This window comes from Triticum urartu, chromosome 6A (assembly GCF_056163025.1).
Source record: "Triticum urartu cultivar PI428250 chromosome 6A, HENAU_Tu73, whole genome shotgun sequence".
Classification (NCBI taxonomy): Eukaryota; Viridiplantae; Streptophyta; class Magnoliopsida; order Poales; family Poaceae; genus Triticum; species Triticum urartu.
The window spans coordinates 607,194,402-607,216,299 of record NC_141878.1 but is presented as its reverse complement, the minus strand read 5'-3'; the positions used below and the strand labels follow the sequence as shown (position 1 = coordinate 607,216,299).

At 48.2% G+C, this 21,898-nt stretch overlaps 2 protein-coding genes across 2 annotated transcripts; both read right to left on the bottom strand.

The window, feature by feature from the left end:
- Positions 1-2,957: 2,957 nt before the first annotated feature.
- LOC125528038 (syntaxin-132-like) lies at positions 2,958-6,561 on the bottom strand. Its single transcript, XM_087527541.1, has 12 exons — positions 6,479-6,561; positions 5,488-5,571; positions 5,302-5,358; positions 5,112-5,160; positions 4,907-4,995; positions 4,711-4,784; positions 4,584-4,626; positions 3,950-4,036; positions 3,767-3,844; positions 3,612-3,692; positions 3,462-3,527; positions 2,958-3,347 (listed from the first exon to the last, which is right to left on the bottom strand). The coding sequence occupies exons 1-12, from the start codon at positions 6,494-6,496 to the stop codon at positions 3,183-3,185; spliced, it is 891 nt and encodes a 296-aa protein (XP_087383667.1). The 5' UTR covers positions 6,497-6,561; the 3' UTR covers positions 2,958-3,182.
- Positions 6,562-6,766: 205 nt separating this feature from the next.
- On the bottom strand, positions 6,767-7,693 carry LOC147967253 (uncharacterized). Its single transcript, XM_087531077.1, has one exon. The coding sequence runs from the start codon at positions 7,691-7,693 to the stop codon at positions 6,767-6,769; it is 927 nt and encodes a 308-aa protein (XP_087387203.1).
- Positions 7,694-21,898: the final 14,205 nt, after the last annotated feature.

Genomic DNA, 21,898 nt, shown 5'->3' with positions numbered 1-21,898 from the left:
GACTAGGAGCCTTCTCATGGGTTCATGCTGTTCTCCTGGGCCGCGCGCCCTCCATCGCAGAGGAAGGTCAGAGCTTGAAGATTCTGCAAATTTCAGTGTTGTTGTAGCTGTGCCCTGTACCAGGTTTATGAACACATATTTCCTTGCTGTGTAGGGAGTATTAATTCATTCCAGTTTATGAACAAATGTCAGTCAAAACCTAGCCTGGGTATTAATTCAGCCAGGTTTAGTTTACAGAAACCAGAGGATATATATGATTCATCATCACCTTACCCTATCTGCTTGCAATTGCATGTTCTGGAACACTCACTATATATGGAGGTGTACAAACATATACACAATAATATCTCAGTTTCTGTGTGTCTTTGTGTGGATGCAAAACCAGGCCAGATACACAATATGGAGAGTAATATGGACATGCTCTGATCGTCGCGAGCTCTGCGTCGGCGGGCTGGAGCTTCTCCCCTCCGGCAGGAGCGGCGGATCCGGGGCCCTCACGCCCGGATCTGGTGGTGTGCGGGCGGAGCGCGCAGGGAGGCCGCTGCGGGGGCGCGGGCGTTCAGGGAGGCCATGGCGACGGCGCATGCGTGCAAGGGGCGAGCGGGGGTCTCGAGCGTGGTGGGCATGGAGCTCGGGCGTGAGGTGCCGCAAGGGTCTCCGATGAGGCGTGCAGCCAGCAAAGGGTCCGAGGCGGCGTGCAGCGGGCGCGACAGATCTGGTCCCTGCGGGTGCTCGGCGTGCATGGTGCTCGCCGGTGCCCCTGATGTTTGGCTGTGGCTCGGAACCGTTGTGGTTTCTGGCCTCGGGCAGCGCTCATCTGTTCCTTCCCGGCATGGTGCTCGGCATGGAATGGTGGCTCGCTGCATCCGACGGTCATGGGTCCGTTCGGCCGCTGATGGTTCTGGTGCCTGCTGATGGAGTTTGGCTGCTGATGGAGATGCAGCGAGGGAAGATGGGCTGCCGGATTGGCTGTCGACCGGAGGATTACGAGGGCTGGGTGAAAACCCGCCTCTGGCCATGGCTGGAGCCTGTGACGATGGCGTCTGTGGACGCCGTAACCTTCTTGAAGGCGTCGACAGAATGCTCTCTCTTCCTCTGCGAGGGACAACTTCGGGGGAAACCCCAGACCCGGAGGGTCAGTCGTTGGCGGCGTGTTGGCGTCGTTTCCCTCTCGAGGGCATCGATTTTGAAGTTCAATCCGGTCAGAGGGACCAGCTGGTGTGTTGGGAGGTTGGTGGTATGCGTTGGTGTGGCGTCGAGGCTTCTGTGGCAACGACGATAGGGCAAGCGAAGTCGGAGACATTGCAGTGGTAGTCGGCTCTTCTTCGGCGTGTTCCTGGGATTACCTCGGTTTGGTTGTTGTGGTGAAGTCGGAGCTGCGGCGGCGGGGCCCCTGTGGCAACGATGACAGGCAGCACGTGGTCCGTTCGGTGGTCTTCCACGACGCCAGTCTTGCATAGTTCTTCTTTGGATCTTTGCTTCAGAGTCGGAGCTGCGTAGCCCTTGATGTGGGTGGTTGAGTTCTGGCATGGATCTTCATGTTTTCCTACTCAGCCTCTGCGGTGAGTGTTGGTTCGACGTTCGTCCCCGGAGAAGTCAGAGTCGCTTGCTCGGGGATTAGGGATGGCGATGACGCCTGTTTGGGGAGAAGTGATGACGATGACGCTTGTGTGCTAGCTTGACAAGACACTCTTTGTAAAGGTGTGCGTGGGATATCTTGGTGTGCCGCTCAGCGGTTTGTGACGGTTTTCGCCCGGTTTTTCGTTGATTAACTGGGCAATTCTCTTCTGCTTAATTAATGGATGAGGCAAATCATTTGCCTCCGTTTCGAAAAAAAAAACTTCATCGGAGGAGTGTTGTCATTTGAGTATTGTTTTGTAAACTCGCAGCCGTCTGCATGCCATGCCATATTGTGATAATTCATTCATTCTACTGTCATTCCACATGTACTATGCAACTTTCGGCTTATTCTTGGAACTTCATTGGCTGGCTGATTCTTGTCTAGTGAAACAATAGTTTGTGTGTTTTGGTAAATACAGGGGTGGGCATTTTTGCTTGAATCCACACAATTATAGTTGAGTGCTATGTACAGTTCCGTAAAAAAAAACATTAGAATATTGCATGATTTTATTTTATTTGCATCCTGCAAATTTAGGCTCGATGTGTTTCAACCAAAATTCATAGGCTGTTTCGACCAAAAAAGGTGTTTGTACGTTTCAGCGTTTTTGTGGGCATTCTGGGTAAGTGAAGCTGCAGTATTTCTTCCTTCCCCTGTCCCTGTTACTGTTACTGCTGGCTCTGTTGTACAAGAACAGAGTATCGATAAAAAAAAACAAGCTAGGACTACCAAGAACAGAGTATCGATCAACGAATGAGGTCATATATAGTGCACTACAAGAACAAGCAGCAAACAGCAACAACATTCTTATATACAACATGGTGCACAACATAACCGCAGTAAACCGATTCAGGAACAAGCTAGGATGGATGCACAAACATTTCTGTGATTTCACCGCTAAAAATAAAAATAGTTGGGAGCACACCAACCAAACACAAACCAATAGCAGCAATCTCAACTTGTCAAAAAAACAAACAAAAAAAGGAATAGCCTCCAGTATACTGTATGACTAGCAATGTGCCCGTGCGTTGCAACGGATCCAAAGTAGAATAATGCATGTTCACAAACTTGAAAGAAAAACAATCTAATTTTGGTTTATATATATATATATATATATATCACTTAAAATATACTCGTATTAGGTTTCACTTAAAATATATTTCTTGTGGCTTTTTTATGAGGTGGGGGAGGGATGTGGTTGGTTTCAAGATACTAAGGGGCTTCTGCAAATTGGAGCACAGAAGTGGGGTCTTGCTGCAAAAAATGCCACAGCTTTTACATCACAGTCGTTAGATGCAGATCTGATGGTCAGAAATGACGGATGACAGGCACACAATCATCACCAACTGAGTCTTTTATAGGACTAGAGATATTGGGCAAACAATATGGGCTTGGTTGGGTTGGGTGAACATAGCCAGCCGTACAGTACAGCAGCGATAGATACAAGAGTGTGAATCACTCGGTCACTGAACTACACAGACAAAATGCACACACAGAAAAAAAAAAACAGTATATATGTATATATGCCGCCGCGCCGAGATGTTGGCAGGTCGTGGCTCAAGGGTTACTTCTTCTTCCATGGCTGGATCACCCCGAGCACGACGATAGCCACTACCACCAGCAGAAGGATGATGGCGTAGCACATCCACTTTCTCGAGTTCTTCTGAAGCGTCTTTGCCTTCTGGAGAGCACCCACGCCTTGCTGTATGTGGTTGGTAGCATTTGAAACCTTGCAACAAACAAACAAAATGGTGGTTAGCTTTGCTTGCTTTATTTATGAAATCGGTTTAGGTCTATTTAGAAAGAAAATATAAACTGATTTCACAAGTCTTGGTCGTCTTACATGTGTCTCTATGTGGTTGAGCATGTCTCCTTGAGCCTCAACCAACACCGCCATATCCAGGAATATCTATTCACATATGCATGGTGGGTGTCAACTACTATAATTTTTTTTTTGTACAAGAGCTTATTATGCAAATGAAAATAGTATAACCTGCTGCAACTCCAGAAGCTTCCTCTCTAGATCTCTTACAGCATCATGCCGCTCCTGTATCTCAGCAACAGTCTCCAATACCTGCAAGACTCATGCTTGGGAAATTATCCTCATGAGATTTCACAAGTGTCCAAATCATGACCTCATATACCTACCTGGCCTCTCCCCTGCTGCTGAACCGCATCTTTGAAAATCTGCTCGCTTCTCCCTGTCTCGATTAAATCGTCAATTGTCTGCAGGTTCCAAAGTAACATCAGAGGGTAACACACTGTAAGATGAAGGGATAGAAAGAAAAAAGCACAAATTTAACCATAGAAAAAAAAAAGTTACAACTATACCTCTTCATCAGGGCGATTACCAGTTACAGTGAATACCCTTCTTTCAACGACTTCCCGGTACTCCTGCCGGATTGATTCTCTCAACACCTGCATCAGGGGGGTAACAACGCCATATCACTCACATAGTTGCAAGATTGCATTATATTATTCCATCTTGAGAGACATCAGGCTGATTGCATAGTATCAATAATCTACCATAATGGCTAATAAACATTCTTGTAAAGTTACTGCTGCAAGTTGAAAGGAGGACAATTTGCAAAAAATATAGTTCAGTAGTATGTTTCTTTTTTTTTACTTTTTAGAACATATAAGCATCAACGAAGCCGCTTGCACCGCTTGTGAAGAGCTAGATGTTGAGAATTCATATAGCTGGATTGTAACCTGGATGGGTCATAGACATGGGAAAGCAGAGTAGTTTCTCCCTGCTGCTGCTCTATATATGAGGGCATATCAAATCAAATAGCCCAAGTAGTAGTAAGTAGAAATATGGACTAGTTTTAACTTTTTTGTTTGTATATACATATTACTACTCTATTAGGCATTAGAGGGAACATTTATTCATTCACAGACAGAAGAGGAAGGTCATCACATACATGTAGTCAATTTGGACATTCAAGTTAGAGGAAAACAATACCTGAAAATCGTCCATCCGTTTCTTCAGTTTCTTTTTCACTGCTCTGTAGAGAGAAATCAGTGAGCACAGCGAACAAGGGCTAATTCATGCAGGCAAGAGAGACAAATTGACAGTAAATGGAATTTACCCAGTAGTCTGTTCCCTTGATCGATCAACCGCAGAGTCCTCCTCGCATCCAGGTTTCTTCCTGTTAGATAAGTTCTGCAACAGCAAGCCATAAGCAGCATGTCCATCTTTTAATTTGTGCACATGCAGATGCAGATACAGCTAGGAATCAAAGAAGAATAACAGAGAGAGACGAGCAAGGTCAGGTGAAAACATACATCTTTGTCCAGTTCATCAACTTTTGTTTTCGCCATACGAGCAATTTTGCCGACTTGGTCAATGTCTTTCTCCATTCGCTGCTTGATTGCTACAAAAATGCATGTTGTGCGTGATTACAAGTAGAGCGGGATTTTCAACTCTGTCTAAGATGATGAGGTTTTGGTGTTGTGCTAAGTAAAGCACACGAGCGAGTTTTGTTGTCACCTTTCATGGCGCTTGCTTTTGTGACTGCTTTTGATTCCTCGTTGGCAGACTGCAAGCAAATTAAAGGCACACCATGAAACTTGCATCATTACTATGAGAATCAACATACTATACTATATAAGAAGCAGAGGCAGAAATAAGGAAACTAGCTAGCTAGAATGGGAGATGATGAATGAATTGACGAGCGGACCTGGAGCTTGGTCAGGAGGCTCGTGAGCTTAGCTATCAGGCTGTCGATCCCATCAACCTGTTTTGTGTACGAAAGCATCATGCCTATCATTAATTAATCTGAAGTGGAAAAACTAATGGAGAAGTAACATGAGAGACTAGCAGAGAGTTTCCTATCCTATCCTAGGTAAGCATAAGAGAAGGGCACCTTCTTCAAGAAGGCTTGTAAATTATCAGAGGCATCGGGGTGATGCATTCCCATCTCAAGATCCCCCCCATCTCTCGAGGAATCCTGCAAAATCTGAAGTGTTTAGGTGAAGTCTGGCTTTATTGTTATGAATTCTTGTTGGATCTGACGACATTGTAGCCAATTGTGCTAGTAGCTACTTTCACCATCAGCTGGAACGAAACTAAACCGGGTTGTTGCAGAAATAAAGCATTGACATCATTGTAACTACTAGTCCCAACCAAAAGAGAAGAGCATTAATTAAGCTTATACTATGTCGGTACTAGCAGAAGAGATGGATCAAGTGCGTCCTAGTTGCGGATCGGTTGTAACACAGAGTGCATGTGCATGTGAAAGCAAACATGACTGACAGCGACCATCCATGAGGCCAAAATAAGACCAACTCTGAAGTTATGAATTCAAAACTATGAATGTAGATAAATTATGATGGCGGGTTGTTTGTAACTAGTGTCATGTCTGTCTGTATGTATGTACATGTGAAAGCTTTCAAACTTGGGAAAATGTTATGAATTATTGGATCTGACATCACAGCCAAAAGTACAGTAACAGGAGGATTGTTGGCCAATAAAGAAAGAGCATTCGATTATGAAGCAGCTTATTTGTGTTGGTAGCAGAGTAGTATGTATGTACTATGTAGTATTAAACTGCGAAAAACAGAGAAAGTATTTTAGCTAGCTGCAGCTAAGCTAATGTGATGATGATCATGCGTTGTTTTGAACTTAAGTACGTAAGAAAGAGTGAATGACAATTAAATTTGAGACTGGAGCGGTTGGTAATAAGCGCAAATTGAATTAAAGCCGCGAAGAGAAGAGACTAAACTAAATTGAGAAGAAGGGTTTCTTAGCTGCGCTGCGAAAAGAGGAATTTGAAGGCCTTCCTAGCCAAGATCTGGAGCGTGAAGAGATGAAAGGAGGAATGGAAGGGAAGGGCTGAGAGAGATGAAACGACTTACGGTTAGTAGGTTGTTCATGGCGGAGAGGAACAGACGGATGGCGGCGCGTCGAGGGGAGGGGATGGCTGCTCTGCTCTGCTGGGACGGCTGACAGGTAGCGCCAGAGCCAGCAATTGAAGGAAGGAACACTCTTTTTTTTTTCTTTTTTCTTGGTGTGAGCTGGAGCCAGCAGCGATGCGGTGCGGTGCGGTGCGGTAGGCACGACCGACTGGCCCAATCATCATAAGTTAAGTTGGGTTCGTGTACCAAACTGGATTTTTCTTTTTAGGGATAATATTGCCGCTTTATTTAATCGTATGCGTTCGGAATCTCATCCGAAATTACATCAAGAACACAATCCGGGGTAAGCCCCAACCACACCTTACAAAGTTCATCACCAACACCGACTCTTGCTAACTTATGTGCGGCAACATTAGTAGAACGACGAGCCCACGAAACTTTAAAGTCAGAAAACGACGCTAGCATTGACTTAATCTCTTGTATCCACAGACCAGCAGACGACAGCTCCTTCTGGCGATCATTTAACTTCCGAACCACACTCTGGGAGTCCAGCTCGACATGTATCTTCTCAGCGTTGATTTCCCTCGCCACCTCAAGTGCTCGTTTGCAGGTCAATATCTCCACCGCTTCAGGGTCGGCTACATCCCTTAAAAAGTGACAAAGCCCCGCCCGGAATGCCTCATCATGATCTCTGATTACCGCTCCAGCTCCTCCCGTACTCCTCACCTTCACGACTGCCCCGTCAGAGTTCAACTTCAGCCACCCAATGTCCGGTGGTCGCCACTTCTGTTTGATTTGCGGCATCGTTTGGCGCAGGTCACGAGTGTGAGCCTCCTTCCATTCCTTCATATGTGCTGCTACCTTCTCTATGATTTCATGTGGTGGAGAAATCTGCTGTCCCTCCCTTGCCTCTTTGCGAGCCAACCACAGGCCGTACACAGCCTGGATCATGGCCGCCTTCTCCTCATCGACTGCTTCTCCAAGCCACCCGAGCAGCCAGCTCGCTAGTGCACTCTGGGAGTCGATCGGACTCGGTGGGATCGCCACCGAGACTCCCTTTTCCGAATGCATAAGCTGCCAGAACCGTGCAAAGTGTTGACACATCCAGAAGCGGTGCAGCACCGTCTCCTCCCGCCCACACGCCACATAAAAAACACCGGGTTTTATCCTCCGTCGATGAAGCTCAGACCCCACCGCGAGACCATTACGAATCATCCTCTACATATGAATCTTGGCTTTGGCTGGAGCAGATGTTTTCCATAATGCTAAGTAACCTTTATGTTTCAAAACGGAATTAGAGGACTCCGGCCGTCCGGACCTCGCATTCCGAAGGTGATAAGCAGACCGCACAGTAAACTCACCATTTTTTGTGTAGTTCCAGGCCGGATAATCCTCAGTACCCGGGCCCCCAACGGCGATTTGCTTGATGTCGCTCACGTCATCGTCAGAGAACATTTCATGCAGTTTGTTACTGTCCCATCTTCGTCCATCTGGAGTGAGAAGGTCAGCTACCTTGGTCAAACCTGGTACAAAAACCTGCCCCAACGGACGCATACATCCCGCTCTCGGAATCCAATTTTCATGGTGTATGTTCACTGAAGATCCGTCACCAATGCGCCATATCAGGCCTTCCCTCAACAAATCTCTTCCATGTAATATGCTGCGAAAGATATAGGAGATGGATGAGGTTGCAGTGGCCGTGAGGATCGAGTCATCTCTGAAATATCGTGCCTTGAGCACTCTAGCGCACAAAGACGATGGGACCTGCAGAATCCTTGTCAATGTCAAAACCGGCGGATCTCGGGTAGAGGGTTCCGAACTGTACGTCTAGGCGGATGGTAACAGGAAACAAGGGACACAATATTTTTACCCAGGTTCGGGCCCTCTTGATGGAGGTAAAACCCTACGTCCTGCTTGATTAATATTGATGATATGGGTAGTACAAGAGTAGATCTACCATGAGATCAAGGAGGCTAAACCCTAGAAGCTAGTCTATGGTATGATTGTTGTATTTTGAAGTTGTCCTATGGACTAGAACCCTCCGGTTTATATAGACACCGGAGAGGGTTAGGGTTACACAAAGTCGGTTACAATGGTAGGAGATCTGAATATCCGCATCGCCGAGCTTGCCTTCCACGCCAAGGAAAGTCCCATCCGGACACCGGACGAAGTCTTCAATCTTGTATCTTCATAGTCCAGGAGTCCGGCCAAAGGTCATAGTCCGGCTACCCGGACACCCCCCAATCCAGGACTCCCTCAGTAGCCCCTGAACCAGGCTTCAATGACGACGAGTCCGGCGCGCAGATTGTCTTCGGCATTGCAAGGCGGGTTCCTCCTCCAAGTTCTTCATAAAAGATTGTAAACACTAAGGATAGTGTCCGGCTCTGCAAAATAAGTTTCCACATATTGCCATAGAGAGAATAATATTAACACAAATCTAATCTGCTGACGTATCCCACAGCGTGACATCACACTGCGGCCAAGCTTTTATCTGAATCGTTTTTACTTCCCCACCCCAGCGCGTTTTGCGAGGCGGTTTCCTTGGCACGTCTTGTCAAAGCAGAGGTCGTGTCCCCCCCATTTACGGGATTCTCATCAATACGGACGTGGGTAACCCAACCGCGCCATTTATCACGGCGCTTGGGAGGCAGGCGAGTTTTATCGGGCTGGTGGGGACGCATAGCCGCATCCGCCCATATAAGGGGATAAGGATCCACCTTTTTACCTACGCCTTCTTCCTCCTTTGCCTATCCACCTTCCGCGCACTCGAGCTCCAGCGCCCAAGTCCGCACTTCCCACCTCAACCTTCTCCAGCAATGTCCGGAGCGGGAGGCAAGTGGATAGTCTCCTCCGTCACGGAGGGCCATGTCAAAAAACTGAGGAAGGCCGGATACTTGTCCAAAGACATGGCGCACCGGCTTCCTGAAAAGGGGCAGCTCCTTCCCACCCCTAGGCCCCATGAGAGGGTAGTATTTCTTCCCCGTTTCCTCCGTGGACTGGGCTTTCCTCTCCACCCATTTGTCCGGGGGCTCATGTTCTACTATGGCCTAGATTTCCACGATCTGGCCCCGAACTTTGTCCTCAACATATCGGCATTTATCATCATGTGCGAGGCTTTCCTCTGCATCCGCCCTCATTTCGGCCTCTGGCTCTAGACCTTCAATGTCAAGCCAAAGGTGGTGCGCGGCAACCATGCGGAGTGCGGAGGCGCCATGGCGGGCAAGATAGCCAACGTCCTATGGCTCGAGGGCTCCTTTGTGGAGACTCTGAAGGGGTGGCAGTCCGGGTGGTTTTACATCACCGAGCCACGCGATCCGAAGTGAATCGCGGCCCCTGAGTTCCAATCCGGACCCCCTACGCGGCTCACGTCCTGGAAGGAGACAGGCCTGTCGTGGGGCGACGAAGGAGAGGTGACTGGACTGCAGACATGCATCCAGTCCCTGGTGAACAAGCAGCTCAAGCTCGTCAACGTAGTCCAGGTTATGCTCGTCCGCCGGATCCTTCCGTGTCAAGCACGGGACTTTAATCTGTGGGAGTTCGACCCGGCGCAGCACCAAACCCTTAACAGGCTTTTCGACACGACGTACGAAGATGTCTGGAAGGTGCTAACCAAAGGCGCCGAGGCCCCCGCATCTGCTTCCGAGGATCGCGGATTCAGCTCGCAGCGTCCTGCTGGCGAGGTAAGCTATTTTCTCCTTTTACAGGATGTTAGTTTTTTCATAGTTTGACTCTATGCGGGATCTAAACTCCCTCCTTCCTTTGACAGGCTTGGCAGGTGAAGTCCGGACCGATTTACTGTCCGGCTCCTTTGCCCGAAGACCCAGCCAATGCTCGCTTAGCGAAGCTGCTGGTTCCGGCACCTTATGTGGTGCCGGAGAAGAAGGCCAAGAAGAAGGCCACGGGGACTCGAAAGAGTGCCCGGCGTCTGGTGGTGTCGGATTCATTATCCGACGAATCCGAGACGCACTCCTCCCGTGAAGACGAGGAGGAGGAAGAAGAAACCTCTCCCCCTCCAGTGGGGGGAGGAAAGAAGAGGAAGGCCGCCCCAACTGGGGAGGCCGAAGGGTCCAAGAGAGGGAAGGCCCTCCCTCCGGACTACTCCACCGACGCCAACGAGGGCGAAGAGGAGTGGCCGCAAAGGGCCAAGCGCCCGGCGGAATCGTAAGTATTCGGATACCAGAGTAACTCATGGCATTCCTTTGTTGCACAGCTTTCCCTAATGTCGAATATAATCATGTAGCCCGCCCAAGGCCGGGCTCGACGAGTCGTCGAGCGGCTCCCTGGATTCATCGGACGTGAATTCAGTTCCGCCCGCTGCCTCCCCCCACACCGCGGATGACGCCGAAGTGGCGTCGCAGCAAGTTGCGGACCAAGAGGAGGTGGTCCTGGAAGAGCCGAGAGGCGACTTCCCGGACTCCGGGAGTAAAGGGGACAAGACCCCCCAGGGCTCCAAGTCTGGCTTTGCGCCGGACACCGCGCCAAAATCCTCAACGGTTCCGGACTGCGGCAGGCGACCTCCTTCTAAGAGGAGTACGCCTACCGAGCCGGCGGCCTCCGTCCAACCAGAGGCGCCGGACAATCTACTGGAGGTGCTTAAGGGCGCCTCCATCGACGAGGAGCACCGTACTATCATGAGTACGGTGATCCAGAAGGTTCAGTCCGCCAAGAGCGGACTGACTGAAGCTTGTGCTAGCCTTCTAACAGGCTTCGAGGTAAGTGAAAATATGTAAAAATATTACCGCATAGACAGTAGCCCCTGATGCTCTGTTTGGCGTTCGGAAAGAAAAGCCGAATAGAGGATCTAATAAATTTCGCAGGAGTCTAACAATAAAAGAGTCAATATGCGCGTGTAGGCTTCGCTGCTGGCCACCGCCGCACTGACTGCGGAGGTGGGTGCCCTGAAGCAGGGCCTTGAGCGGACCGAGCAAGAGCTCGGTCTTGCCAAATGGCAGCTCGAGGAGAAAGAAGGTAGGGGATACCTTATAGAAAAATATAAAAAAGATGCAATTGCAAAAAATGACAGGATTATGGTGCTTATTGTAGGGGCCGCAACTGAGGTGGCGACCCTCAAGCAGGCGCTGTCCGAGGCCGAGACAAAAGCGGCCACGGAGCGCACCGAGCGAGAGAAATTTGAGGCGCAGGTCGGCGAGGTGCGGCGAGAGCTGCAGGCTCTCATGAAAAAACTTGAGAGTTTGGAGCATGACTCGAAGACGCAGGCGTCCGAGCTCGCGGCGGCCGTTGAGACTGCTAAGTCTGCCAAGGCCGAATCCCAGAAGACCATCCAGGAATTGGATGCGGTGAAAAAGATAGCAGCGGGTAAGGCATTCTTTATGCAAAGCAGACATATAAAAGTAAACTACTTGTTACTTACCCGAATCCGGAGCTCTCCAGGGGCATTCGCAGATCTTCCCCGTAGCGTATCCGATGCCGCCGCATTCTACCGAGCCGAGGAAGGCAGCTCGACAGAGAAGGTGTTCTGGTCTCAGTACGCTGAGGCCGGACACCCTGTGCCCTTGAGCGACCAGCTGAAGCAGCTGGTCGAGCTCCACAAGGCGGCCGAACAGGCCATGAAGGGCTTCATAGTTTGGCTGTGGCCTGGAGAGGCCTTGCCTGGGAGCTACTTTGGACTGGTGCGGCGGCTGGTGGAGGCCTGTCCAAGGTTCGAGGTCATCAAGCGCTCTGTCTATATCGAAGGTGCCCGCAGGGCCCTTGCCCGTGCAAAAGTGCACTGGGGTAAGCTGGACGGTGAGAAGCTTGTGAGGGACGGGCTGCCGCCGAGGAAGGAGCATCGCAAGCCCGAGAACTATTATAAGGATGTTCTGGCGGGTGCCCGCCTTATGGCGGATGAATGTACCAGGGATGTAATTTTTGAATGAACTCGCTCGTATTGTCCTGTGCGCTGAAAACTTGTTCATATGCGCTAAGCAATGCTTTTTGAATTTAAAATATTACTTTTTGTGCGGCCGTTTATCAAATATTGAGAGATGGCCAGTCGTCGGCTTCTGCCCCCATGCCACTAGTGCTGGGGTATTCGGGATAAACCTGAGCGCTCTTTTTCCCATGATTGGGTCCTTCGAGGGAGGCGCTCAGCACAACGAACAAGGCAATCGGACTATAATGCTTGAACACTCTCACTTAGCCATAGAACTCTATAATTTTAAATTTCGGCGAAGCCCCTAGATCGGAAGACCGAGTTCGGGGCGCTATCCACGCCTTGGCCGGACAAAGCCGGCTCCTCGCTCGAAGCGGCATAAGTCTTTAGGGACTCGAAAAACCTCTCGAACAGCGACCGGTCTCTCGCCTTATCATGACAGTCAGTTTTAGCTTTCTCCACTGAGGTGCTCAGCCCAGCTCAACTGGGGCACAATCGCAGTGGTTCTCCTAGTGCTACCTTAGCCGATATAGCGGAACGTAAGGCACCAAAACATAGGAGCCGGGCAAACCCAACTATTGACCCAAATCATGATTCAGAGCCGATGCATATAGTGCTATAAGTTCGGGGTGCCGCACTTGTGAAAGTGTACGGACTTCTCACACCATATTGAGGGGTACTGAAGCCCCTAGCATATTTGTCGTACCATAGTGTACGGGTGCAACATGTCATTAATGAACATATATAAAAGAGAGTAATGCAGAAAATAGACAAAAGGTATGCATTGTTTATATAAAGGCTGTGATCAAAGCAGAACGATACAAACAGTGTGATAGGCAAAAGGTTGGACTATTTAACATGTCCTGTCCAGGGGCAGGCTGCGGAATTATATGCAAATCAGGTATACTGCTCGTAATAGAGACCACCTGGGAGTTCCATAATGCGGCATGGCTTGTCTGCTTTCCTGGATCTTGCATCGTTTGTGCGGCAGTTGAATTGCCGAACAGGTCGTCCGAAGTATGGAGTCCTGAAAGTAAGAAAAAATTAAAAAAAAGAATTCGGCAGCCCCTAGTACGGTTTAGGTCGTGTTTTGGGCGTGTCGTGATGGTGCCCCTTCCCCTGCGCCCATGGTATTTCAAGAGCGTAGTTATGTACGCGAAGCACTGGTTTCGCTATGTCGCGAGGGCAAGGGTTGGGACCGCATTGCTACGCCTGCTCAGAACGTGCCAGGCGGTCTTGTTGTAGGTTACTCCGGGCGCGCTTGGCAGTGTCCGTCTTTTTAGCGGCCGGACTGGAGAATTGCCTAAAGAGGCTGCTTTGTACTTCCGCTGCGAGGGCTGCCGTGTGCTCCTCCGATCGAAGGGAGCGTTCGGTGTTTCCATTGACCGTGATTACTCCTCGAGGGCCTGGCATCTTGAGCTTTAGATATGCATAGTGCGGTACCGCATTGAACTTTGCAAATGCGGTTCGCCCGAGCAGTGCGTGATAGCCACTGCGGAACGGGACTATGTCGAAGATTAACTCCTCGCTTCGGAAATTATTCGGAGATCCGAAGACCACTTCAAGTGTGAGTGAGCCTGTGCAGTTGGCCTCTACACCTGGTATAACGCCTTTAAAGGTCGTTTTGGTGGGCTTAATCCTCGAGGGATCTATGCCCATCTTCCGCACAGTATCCTGGTAAAGCAGGTTTAGGCTGTTGCCGCCGTCCATAAGGACTCTTGTGAGATGAAATCCGTCAATAATTGGGTCTAGCACCAATGCGGCGAAGCCGCCATGACGGATGCTAGTGGGGTGGTCCCTTCGATCAAAGGTGATCGGACAGGAGGACCATGGGTTGAACTTTGGGGCGACTGGCTCCATCGCATATACGTCCCGTAACGCGCGCTTCCGCTCCCTCTTGGGGATGTGGGTTGCGTATATCATGTTCACCGTCCGCACTTGCGGGGGGAAACCCTTCTGTCCACTGTTGTTCGGCGGCCTGGGCTCTTCCTCGTCGTCGCTACCCAGCCCCTTGTCTCTGTTTTCGGCATTTAACTTGCCTGCCTGCTTGAACACCCAACAGTCCCTGTTGGTGTGATTGGCTGGCTTTTCGGGGGTGCCATGTATCTGGCACAAGCGGTCGAGTATTCGGTCCAAACTGGACGGGCCCTGAGTATTCTTTTTGAATGGCTTTTTCCGCTGACCGGATTTGTAGCCTCTGAATCCGGCATTAACTGCCGTGTCCTCGTTGCTGTCGCTGCTAACGCGGCGCTTTTGCTTGTTCCGATGCGTCCTGCCACTTTTTTCCTTGGTATCCGAATTACCAAGGTTCTTGGTTAAGTTGTTGCTGTGAGCTAGCCAGCTGTCTTCTCCCGCGCAAAAGCGGGTCATGAGTGTCGTGAGGGCTGCCATAGATTTCGGCTTTTCCTGTCCAAGGTGCCTGGCAAGCCACTCATCACGGATATTATGTTTGAAGGCTGTTAGGGCCTCTGCATCCGGACAGTCGACTATTTGGTTTTTCTTTGTTAGGAACCGTGTCCAGAATTGCCTGGCCGATTCCTCTGGCTGCTGAATTATGTGGCTTAGGTCATCGGCGTCCGGTGGTCGCACATAGGTGCCCTGGAAATTGTCAATGAATGCGGCTTCCAGGTCCTCCCAAGAACCGATTGAATCTGCTGGCAAGCTGTTAAGCCAATGCCGGGCCGGTCCCTTAAGTTTGAGCGGGAGGTATTTGATGGCGTGTAGATCATCGCCACGGGCCATGTGGATATGAAGGAGATAATCCTCGATCCATACCGCAGGATCTGTTGTGCCATCGTATGATTCGATGTTTACAGGTTTGAAACCCTCAGGGATTTTATGATCCATTACTTCATCCGTGAAGCACAGTGGGTGTGCGGCGCCTTTGTATTGGGTTATATCACGACGCGGCTCAAAGGAGCTTTGTCTATTGTGTTCGGCCCGGCCGGATTTATTGTATCCGGAGTGATGATCACCGTCACGTGCCGTGGGGCGCCCGCGCGATCCGTAGATCGATCTTGTTTGCCTTGCCTTGTCCTCCAGTATGTCTCGCAGGTCTGGCGCATTTTCCCGTGCCTTAGTCTTTGAACGGCGCCGGGGCATGGCTTGAGTGGAGGGCCGAGAGGCCTCTCTGTCGCGGCCGCGAGGTGGCCGAGAGGCCATGTCGTGCGCTGATGATGTAGGTGCTTCCTCCTCTGATCGGGGTAGCGGCCTACGCTTTGGGTAACTCTTGGAGGGGCGTTCGAGTTCATACTCTTCGGCCGCAAGGACTTCAGTCCATCTGTCAGCTAGCAAATCTTGATCAGCTCTAAGCTGTTGCTGCTTTTTCTTGAGGCTGCTTGCCGTGGCTATAAGCCTGCGTTTAAAACGCTCTTGTTCGGCAGGATCTGATGGCACGACGAATTCGTCGTCGTCGAGGCTTGCCTCGTCTTTGGAGGGAGGCATATAATGATCATCCTCAACCTCTCTGTCTGCCGCTCTCTCGTGAGGGCTGGCTTCGCCATCCTCCTGTGCCGAATCTTGCTGGAGGGGGTGTTTGTTAGGGAACGTAGTAATTTCAAAAAAATTCCTACGCACACGCAAGATCATGGTGATGCATAGCAACGAGAGGGGAGAGTGTGATCTACGTACCCTTGTAGACCGACAAAGGTACACATACTGGAGGACAAGGAGGGAGGGACGACGCCCCCCCTCTCCTCTCTCCCTTCCTTCCTTGCCTTGTCCTCCAGTATCAAAACTCATAAACTCATAATATAACTGGCATCGAAACCTTAAGCGTGCGGACCCACTACACCACGGTCAAGTTTTGGCGACACAACAATCTGTTGGCATAGGGTGTCTTTGCCAACACTTAAGCTGTCGCTAACACATATGCTGACAAAAGAGTACAGAGTCGGAGGAATTGCTGTGGGGAAAGGCATAGCCGACAGAAGTTCACTTGCCGACACTTTTTTAGTCGATATACACCCTACCTACGCCGACAGTTTACTTGTGCACATACACCCCACCTACCCCGATAGATGGTATGCTGGCACACACCCTAGGTACGCCGACAGTTAGTGTGTGTACTTACACCCTACTTTTGTCGACACATAGGTTGTTCTTCTAGATGCATACCTATCCTGACACATATTCTTCTTGGGTAGATTTACAGATTTGCCGACACTTATGTTGTCTATATATGTATATATCTTGGCCGACACATAGTCTGTCCTTCTAAGTATGTATGTTTGCTGGCACTTTTTCTGTCTATGTAGCTAGTAAGCATGGTCGACAGTTGCTCTGTAACAATCTGTTTACCAAAAGATAAATTATTGGGAAAGTAGTGCACAGCCAAACAAAGAATTTCATAATTACACTCAAATGCAATCCACAAACAGCATCAAGATGGACACATTGGACAACAATGATAATAGCTTCACAAACACGCATATATATAGGTTCACAAACAGGCATATATATTGACACGGGCTCACAAACACGACCAGAAGTCACATCCATAACCTGTCACATATATATGGTAACTATATAGTTTAACCATCCAGAACACACAAGTCACATAAAAAGGGCCACTATTTGTTGGTCTGAAATAATTCAAACACTAGTTCAGAGCACACAAGTCACATCCATGAGCACAATATTTGTACTCCAAAACACTTGAAGCACCAAATGGTCCAAAACACACATAAGATTCAGACATGATTGTAGTTGGCTTCCAAAATACTGCGAACAGCCATGTATGTTCCATGATACTCCAAGTCCTCCTCACATCCAATGCTAGGTGCTTAAGTACCTGAAAATATTCCATACGAAATTGTTAAGGAAGTGTAATCAACCCAAAAGTTGTTCAAAGCTCTTGAACAGTGATAATGGCATTACTGTACTATCATTACTAGTACATTGGCACTATGCATGCCTAGTGTATAATTCCGGTGATAATTTCATTCAGATCAGGAAGATAGTATAGCATAAAGTACAAAGCCAACAGCGCTGGCATTTTGGATAACATGAAGAGCCTGAGAAGGACTATTACTATGACCTGAATGAGAGCAGCTAAAGATAGGCTCAGCAAAAGAAAACAAAGCTTGATGAGCAGAGCTGCAGTATATATAAATGTATTCTGAGAAGTGCAGTTCAATGCAGGAACAACCTTGGTAAGGTTTTGAAATACTTGAGACCCTTGAAAAATCTACAATAGTCCCTTCAAACTATGCACTTGCGAAGGAAGAAAGTGTTATTCATATACTAAGGTGCAACTATCTAATTACAAACATTGCAAGTGATTAGTTCCAGAAAATAGAAGTGCCCCCTCTGTATAGTATTTAGTTGCCATGTTGAATATGCTTAGTTTCCAGATTACTAAATACTTAGTTGTCCAAGAGTTTAAACACGCTAGTTGTATCTACTATTTTGTATGGATAAAAATGGAGCTATAAACAAAAAAAAGGTGCACATAAATATGGAGATTGACAACTAGCTGCAGATTTACTTGTTAAATTTCTCCAAGGTGGGAGAAGTACCTGAAGGAAATATGCCCTAGAGGCAATAATAAAGTTATTATTTATTTCCTTATAATCATGATAAATGTTTATTATTCATGCTAGAATTGTATTAACCGGAAACATAATACATGTGTGAATACATAGACAAACAAAGTGTCACTAGTATGCCTCTACTTGACTAGCTCGTTAATCAAAGATGGTTATGTTTCCTAACCATGAACAATGAGTTGTTATTTGATTAACAGGATCACATCATTAAGAGAATGATCTGATTGACATGACCCATTCCATTAGCTTAGCACCCGATCGTTTAGTATGTTGCTATTGCTTTCTTCATGACTTATACATGTTCCTGTAACTATGAGATTATGCAACTCCCGTTTACCGGAGGAACGCTTTGGGTACTACCAAACGTCACAACGTAACTGGGTGATTATAAAGGAGTACTACAGGTGTCTCCAAAGGTACATGTTGGGTTGGCGTATTTCGAGATTAGGTTTTGTCACTCCGATTGTCGGAGAGGTATCTCTGGGCCCTCTCGGTAATGCACATCACATAAGCCTTGCAAGCATTGCAACTAATGAGTTAGTTGCGGGATGATGTATTACAGAACGAGTAAAGAGACTTGCCGGTAACGAGATTGAACTAGGTATTGGATACCGACGATCGAATCTCGGGCAAGTAACATACCGATGACAAAGGGAACAACGTATGTTGTTATGCGGTCTGACCGATAAAGATCTTTGTAGAATATGTAGGAGCCAATATGGGCATCCAGGTCCCGCTATTGGTTATTGACCGGAGACGTGTCTCGGTCATGTCTACATTGTTCTCGAACCCGTAGGGTCCGCACGCTTAAGGTTACGATGATAGTTGTATTATGAGTTTATGCATTTTGATGTACCGAAGGTTGTTCGGAGTCCGGGATGTGATCACGGACATGACGAGGAGTCTCGAAATGGTCGAGACATAAAGATTGATATATTGGAAGCCTATATTTGGACATCGGAAGTGTTCCGGGTGAAATCGGGATTTTACCGGAGTACCGGGAGGTTACCGGAACCCCCCGGGAGCCATATGGGCCTTAATGGGCTTTAGTGGAAAGGAGAAAGGGGCAGCCCAAGGTGGCCGCGCGCCTCCCCCCTCCCCTAGTCCTATTAGGACTAGGAGAGGTGGCCGGCCCCCCTCTCTTTTTTCCCCCTTGGGGAATCCTAGTCCAACTAGGATTGGGGGGAGTCCTACTCCCGTGAGGAGTAGGACTCCTCCTGCGCCCTCCTCCTGGCCGGCGGCCCCCTCCCCCTTGGCTCCTTTATATACTGAGGCAGAGGCACCCCAGAAACACACAAGTTGATCCACGTGATCTATTCCTTAGCCGTGTGCGGTGCCCCCAGCCACCATATTCCTCGATAATACTGTAGCGGAGTTTAGGCGAAGCCCTGCTGCTGTAGTGCATCAAGATCGTCACCACGCCGTCGTGCTGACGGAACTCTTCCCCGACACTTTGCTGGATCGGAGTTCGGGGATCGTCATCGAGCTGAACGTGTGCTCGAACTCGGAGGCGCCGTAGTTTCGGTGTTTGATCGGTTGGATCGTGAAGACGTACGACTACTTCCTCTACGTTGTGTGAACGCTTCCGCAGTCGGTCTGCGTGGGTACGTAGACAACACTCTCCCCTCTCGTTGCTATGCATCACCATGATCTTGCGTGTGCGTAGGAAATTTTTTGAAATTACTACGAAACCCAACAGTGGCATCAGAGCCTAGGTTATTTATGTTGATGTTATATGCACAAGTAGAACACAAGTGAGTTGTGGGCGATATAAGTCATACTGCCTACCAGCATGTCATACTTTGGTTCGGCGGCATTGTTGGACGAGACGACCTGGACCAACCTTACGCGTACGCTTACGCGAGACCGGTTTCCCCGACGTGCTTTGCACATAGGTGGCTTGCGGGCGACTGTCTCTCCAACTTTAGTTGAACCGAGTATGGCTACGCCTGGTCCTTGCGAAGGTTAAAACGGAGTCTATTTGACAAACTATCGTTGTGGTTTTGATGCGTAGGTGAGATTGGTTCTTGCTTAAGCCCGTAGCAGCCACGTAAAACTTGCAACAACAAAGTAGAGGACGTCTAACTTGTTTTTGCAGGGCATGTTGTGATGTGATATGGTCAAGACATGATGCTGAATTTTATTGTATGAGATGATCATGTTTTGTAACCGAGTTATCGGCAACTGGCAGGAGCCTTGTGGTTGTCGTTTTATTGTATGCAATGAAATCGCGATGTAATGCTTTACTTTATTACTAAGCGGTAGTGATAGTCGTGGAAGCATAAGCTTGGCGAGACGACAACGATGCTTGGAGATCAAGGTGTCACGCCGGTGACGATGGTGATCACGACAGTGCTTCAGAGATGGAGATCACAAGCACAAGATGATGATGGCCATATCATATCACTTATATTGATTGCATGTGATGTTTATCCTTTTATGCATCTTATCTTGCTTTGATTGATGGTAGCATTATAAGATGATCTCTCACTAAATTATCAAGAAGTGTTCTCCCTGAGTATGCACCGTTGCGAAAGTTCTTCGTGCTGAGACACCATGTGATGATCGGGTGTGATAGGTTCTACGTTCAAATACAACGGGTGCAAAACAGTTGCACACGCGGAATACTCAGGTTATACTTGACGAGCCAAGCATATACAGATATGGCCTCGGAACACAGAGACCGAAAGGTCGAGCGTGAATCATATAGTAGATATGATCAACATAACGATGTTCACCATTGAAAACTACTCCATCTCACGTGATGATCGGTTATGGTTTAGTTGATTTGGATCACGTAATCACTTAGAGGATTAGAGGGATGTCTATCTAAGTGGGAGTTCTTTAATTAACTTGATTAACTGAACTTAAATTTATCATGAAACTTAGTACCTGATTAGTATCTTGCTTGTTTATGTTTGATTGTGGATAGATGGCTCGTGCTGTTGTTCCGTTGAATTTTAATGCGTTCCTTGAGAAAGCAAAGTTGAAAGATGATGGTAGCAATTACACGGACTGGGTCCGTAACTTGAGGATTATCCTCATTGCTGCACAGAAGAATTACATCCTGGAAGCACCGCTGGGTGCCAGGCCTGCTGCAGGAGCAACGCCGGATGTTATGAACGTCTGGCATAGCAAAGCTGATGACTACTCGATAGTTCAGTGTACCATGCTTTACGGCTTAGAATCGGGACTTCAACGACGTTTTGAACGTCATGGAGCATATGAGATGTTTCAGGAGTTGAAGTTAATATTTCAAGCAAATGCCCGGATTGAGAGATATGAAGTCTCCAATAAGTTCTATAGCTGCAAGATGGAGGAGAACAGTTCTGTCAGTGAGCATATACTCAAAATGTCTGGGTATAATAATCACTTGATTCAATTGGGAGTCCATCTTCCAGATGATAGCGTCATTGACAGAATTCTTCAATCACTGACACCAAGCTACAAGAGCTTCGTGATGAACTATAATATGCAAGGGATGAACAAGACTATTCCCGAGCTCTTCGTGATGCTGAAAGCTGCGGAGGTAGAAATCAAGAAGGAGCATCAAGTGTTGATGGTCAACAAGACCACTAGTTTCAAGAAAAAGGGCAAAGGGAAGAAGAAGGGGAACTTCAAAAAGAACGGCAAGCAAGTTGCTGCTCAAGAGAAGAAACCCAATCCTGGACCTAAGCCTGAAACTGAGTGTTTCTATTGCAAGCAGACTGGTCACTGGAAGCGGAACTGCCCCAAGTATTTGGCGGATAAGAAGGATGACAAGGTGAACAAAGGTATATGTGATATACATGTTATTGATGTGTACCTTACTAATGCTCGCAGTAGCACCTGGGTATTTGATACTGGTTCTGTTGCTAATATTTGCATCTCGAAACAGGGACTACGGATCAAGCGAAGATTGGTTAAGGACGAGGCGACGATGCGCGTGGGAAACGGTTCCAAAGTCGATGTGATCGCAGTCGGCACACTACCTCTACATCTACCTTCGGGATTAGTATT

Bases quoted from the DNA above. Each gene is read 5' to 3' on its own strand.
- LOC125528038 (XM_087527541.1), bottom strand. The intron at 4,785-4,906 runs GTATGTTTTCAC...TTGCTGTTGCAG, and splicing joins TTGATGAACTGGACAAAGAT to AACTTATCTAACAGGAAGAA. The intron at 3,845-3,949 runs GTATAGTTGTAA...TGGAACCTGCAG, and splicing joins GTAATCGCCCTGATGAAGAG to ACAATTGACGATTTAATCGA.
- LOC147967253 (XM_087531077.1), bottom strand. From the start codon at position 7,693: ATGATTCGTAATGGTCTCGCGGTGGGGTCTGAGCTTCATCGACGGAGG.